The following is a 4,835-nucleotide window of genomic DNA, read 5'->3' on the forward strand; positions in this document are numbered from 1 at the left end:
CGCCGGGGACCCGGCCAGACCCGGCTCGCTCGGATGAATTTCGCGCGAGCGATATCTATATCAAATTCCTTCGAAACTTTCAGGTTCGCGCGACGCAACAGTCTTTCGTTATTTTAGTTAGAAGACTGGCCGTCTTTTCTTTCAAATTTGCGCCCCAAACAATCGGCAAATTTCAAACTTTGCTTACAATTTTATATGATATTTATATAATATACGTATGAATGAATGTATTTTATGCGTGTACCTTAATATTCTATACATATATGTGTGTGTTTCTAATCCTTTGTATTAAACGTAAAATTTTAACCAGAATCTGACTCTATTCTGGGGGGAAAAAAGACAGCGATCCATTTTGGGGCCCACACAATTAGTAATTGAATTATTTGGACTGTTCGTAACACTCGAATTTTTTACGAATTTTACCCCGCGTAACTAAAAATCGCAATTAGCTGTTCTATCTATATGCAAGATTTTTAAGTAACACTAATAAATTCTCTCAATTAGTTCTGTCGATATTTCAGTAACGCAAAGATAATTTTCACCTAAGAGACGCTAACCGAAATGTTACGTTGCTTAACCGCAAAAAAGAAACGGTCAAAATTTTTCCCAGAGTAGACCAACAATCCAAATAATTCGATTACCAATTGCGGGCCCCAAAATGGGTTGCCGTCTTTTCCCTCCCAGAGTAGGCTCTAGTGTCATTGGTAGATTTAAAACGAGCTTAAAATAAACCGAATCTAAACTCACCATCAGTGTTATTTTATTGATATTACTGTCTCTCATATTTCCCTATTGTATTTTTAAGACCCGACTTATCCTTCGTTTCTAATTTAGCAATTGTAATCGATAAATTGTATCAAAATTGCTAGAACAGATTGACAAGTGTATTCAGATATCTGTTTCACCCGTTCAAGCGTTTGTTTGCGTCTACAACTTGCGCTCTCTAGAAGAATAAGTATGGGAATAGATATTTTCCACGAGTCAGTGTAGATAATACGTTATCACGCGATTGTCGCATGTATCATGAAATTACACGTTATGTGTTACATAACGATTTGTTCCGCTAGTGCGCCAAGCCTGTACGATTAGACGGATACCGTAGAGCGATCAAAACGCAGTTGAAAAATTGAATGATCGATAATGGCGCGAGCGATTCAACCCGCGAGTTGGCGCGAACGTGCGCAAAATATCATTTTAATTGATCGAGCGTGACATTTGACTCTTTCTTATGGATACTCGTGTGCAAGCCCACGCAGCAAAATTTTGACGAGCACCATTTCGGTGGAATCAATTGGAGATGAGTCGCTGGGACAGACTGCAATTTGGACACATACACCGACGCGAACACTGGCGCGATATTGAATTCATTAATTCGATAACCATCCGCAAATCCGTACGATTTATACGTGCGCGATAAAAAGGTTCAATTTAAAAAGCCATCTCGCTAGACCGCGAGCGCGTAGCGCGCAATATAGTTTTTGTACATTGTACATTACTTTCAATCTAGATTGTCGTGAAAATTGAAAATTCTCGCCGCCCCGGGAAGAAAGTGAACATCTTGACGCAAACTTTTTAAATTAAATGATCATCGTGGAAAGATATCTTCCCTTATCGTCGATAATTTTCGTATCATTTTCGCGGTTATTTGACCTCAATAATTACCGGCACCAAGTCGGCGCGACTCGCGTTGCTTTACACAAACGGCCCCGCGACAAGTTGACCCGCGCGCGTTCCACCGGTATAATTTCATCAATTAAAGTTTCTCTTTTGTCGCGGCGTGCAGAGTCGATCGCGCCGCAAGTCGGTCAGGGTTACGGTTTATCGACAACGGTACGACACCCCGTACAGGCGGAATATTCGATCGCGTATTACGTTTGATTCGTAACGAGTCTCCGTTTCTCTCTCGTCGCGCGGATCCGGTCGACCGTTTTTACAGCCAGTTCGCACGACCGCGTAAAACGTGGACGGGATAAGCGCGATTTTATTAGTTCGACTTTTCTTTCCGCCGCGAACGAGACGCTGGGGGAAACTTGGGAAAAAATCCACATCAAAGGGTGCCGCCCGAGCTCGCGGGGTTTCCCCTCTTGCCGTGTTAATGTCGCTCGGTTTATCGGTTAAATTCTTGCGAATTGGAAATATAAGCAGCAACCGGCAATATGAACGTCGCTTTTACTGCGTTATGTCATCCGGATCGAGAGTTCGAAACGCTTTTAGGCAATTTATCGCGATTGCGCGACATTTCGCTATGTTGTTCAAGCTTTCACTTCGATCCCGAGCCTCCGCGGGTCGCGGAAATTTCGCCGTGATATCCGATTGACGTTAAAATTGCCCCGCAACGCACACTCGTCGTGTTTATATATTATATTTATTATTCGTTATTATACACGCGTTATACGACCGTCGTATCATTATTTTATGATCAGTCGCGCGGGAAAATGACATCTGCGCTAATTTTATATTTATTATCGACCCGAAGACCACCGGTGATTTTGAGCCCGCATTAAAATCCGCATAATTAAGGTACACAATCACTGGTACTTCCAATAATTCTCCCCGATCGCGCGCATAATTAGTCGGAAAAATGCGACACGCGCGGACGAGCATTTCGCTGCGCGTTTCACAAGGATTTGATTGACGCTTTTAATTGGGCAAAAATTGTAAGAATTACGATTTCTCGGCGGGATACCGTACCGTCATTCCGATGCAAAGTCGCGAGCTCGCGCCACACACTCGCGTTTCTACACTCCACTAGAGTAAATACCGCCGCCTCTAATCAGGCCTTTATTAAAGACACAGCCTCTGCGAGGCTAATTTCACAAGATAACGAACACACCGAGCCGATCCGAGGCCGTTTGTTATCGCCGCGTATACGTGTAGTTGCATCGTAATATTCCACTGGCACTAATTCAATTTGCATTACATGCGCATCGCGATCGATAACGAAAAGAAGCCGTTCTCGGAGCAGCTCGCGATTTTCCCTCCCTTCCTTATCGCTTTCCTTCGCGGCTTCGTTTTTCCCGGACGACCGCTGGAGCGGAACGATGTGACACGCGACGATAAGGCCCGCGCTTCGGCAACTGACGAAGGTGCCGCTTCATTATTGGCTCGGTATTACTGCTGGCTGATAATAACGCCACGTAGCTGATAAACAAACGGAGCGTATATCGAATGAAAAAAAAGAGATGAGAACGGCCGCGCGTAAGATCCCGTCCAAACTCCACGATAATAAAGCCGAGTTTCTCTCGCAAGCCGGAGAGCTGGCCCGCGCGAATTTCTACTACGGACTTGCATCACTGACTCTTCGCGTATTATCCGATCCCTTCTAATTATTTGCGGATAAATCAACTTGTTCGCGGAACATAAACGTAACGAGACACCGACGACTTTTTATGCGCCTCGTGCAGCTGTTCTCCGTATCAACGGGTACGAATAAGATCAACAGCGCCGATGGCGAATAATTAGCGTGTAATGTAAATTTTGTTTATGCAAAGATTGCACGCGAGCCTGTTAAGATTGTATTTTTAATCAGCGCTCCGATAAGACCTGTTCCTCGGAGGCGCCTAACGTAAAGGCCGCCCTCAACGAGCCGAGGAATGAATTAAATGCGAAAAGAAGTTCTCCTCGTACTTTCTTGCCGAGTCGCACTTCACCCATTTCTTTCGTGTCAGTCGGTGATTCTTATCGGCATTATCTCATTTTCCGCCGACAGCGGCAGCGGCGGCTCCGGTCTAATCAGAACGCTTCGATTTATTATCTCCGCGCTGCCCCCAACATCGATCGATCTCACTCGGCGACAGCAATGTTCTCGCTCCGAAGCAACGAGATGCAGTATACGTGTTAAAGCGAATCTAACCGATCTGAGAAACGAATCCTAAAATCACCTCGATTAGATAAGGGCGTTAAGATCAATTGGATCAATTAAATCGACTTCGATATCACTTTCGCGACACTCGACGAGACCGGAACACAACAATTTCACTTCCGCACTAATAGCCTCTACTGCACATTGTCCAGTGTCTCCCCCAGCCACTTGGATTTTCCGCGTGCAGCAGCGATCAGATTTTCCGCAGTGGCCAAGACTCCGAGTCGCGAGAGATAATCCAGTAGGCAGGTCGGATCTCGCGGATCCGCCAGCTATCTATCGCTCGAGCGTTTCATTGTTACACGCGCGACAGCGATTTTTTCCCCGATCGCGACCTCCCGCTCTCCTCGCGCTTCCGGTCGCGGGCGAGCGCCTCGTCGCGTGAGCGCAAAAATTGCGGCGGCGGCGGCGGACTAAGCAAGAAATTAAGGAGACAGGTGAGGCGAGGTTCGATAAGCGGTTTCTGCTGGCCCGCGGAGGGAGAGACGGAGGGAGAGAGAAGCACGTGAGAGAGTAGGCGCGAGCGGGAGGGAAAAACGCGAGTGCGAGCCGTCGACAAGGACAAGACACACTACACAGTACGGAGAGGGGCACAACCGCAGTGGCGCTCAATTATAGCCGCAGTGTGGTTACACGGAATTGGCGAAACGATTACGACAGTGAGTCATTCGCCGACTCAGTGCTCGTCCGATTCGACACGTCGGCGCACGCCGTGGCCGAGCGGGTCCTAAAAGTTCGGTAAAGACTCCTTTCTGGAGATGAAGAAGAAGCAAGAAGATGTACACTCTTAGGGCCAGTTTCACAAACGTCGTTTAACCGCTAACCCATGGTTAATTGATCCTCTGTCTCTTCTTGGATAACAAGATAGAGAAAGATAGGAAGTCGACTGAACTCTGATTAACAGTTAACCGACGTTTGTGAAACTGGACCTTAATCTTGCATCGCGTCCCACACAGCATCGAAATATTTCAGC

The 4,835-nt window shown here is 46.4% G+C and overlaps 1 protein-coding gene across 6 annotated transcripts in view; it reads right to left on the reverse strand.

Annotated features, from left to right (window-relative positions):
• LOC105560781 (pleckstrin homology domain-containing family G member 5) overlaps positions 1 to 4,835 on the reverse strand; it is a 161,855-nt gene that overhangs the window by 115,874 nt on the left and 41,146 nt on the right. The window contains exon 1 of one of the 6 annotated variants that reach the window (XM_012010186.1): positions 3,882 to 4,131. The exons of 1 other annotated variant lie outside the window; for it this stretch is intronic. Coding sequence is in view for 1 of the 5 variants with exons in the window: in XM_012010190.1 (XP_011865580.1) it covers positions 2,692 to 2,697 (6 nt within the window). In the remaining 4 variants the exon portion in view is untranslated. 4 more of the 6 variants (XM_012010187.1, XM_012010184.1, XM_012010190.1 and 1 more) reach the window with 4 other exon arrangements.

Source organism: Vollenhovia emeryi, unplaced genomic scaffold (genome assembly GCF_000949405.1).
Source record: "Vollenhovia emeryi isolate VEMERY1.0 unplaced genomic scaffold, V.emery_V1.0 DF939221.1, whole genome shotgun sequence".
In the NCBI taxonomy this organism is placed as follows: Eukaryota; Metazoa; Arthropoda; class Insecta; order Hymenoptera; family Formicidae; genus Vollenhovia; species Vollenhovia emeryi.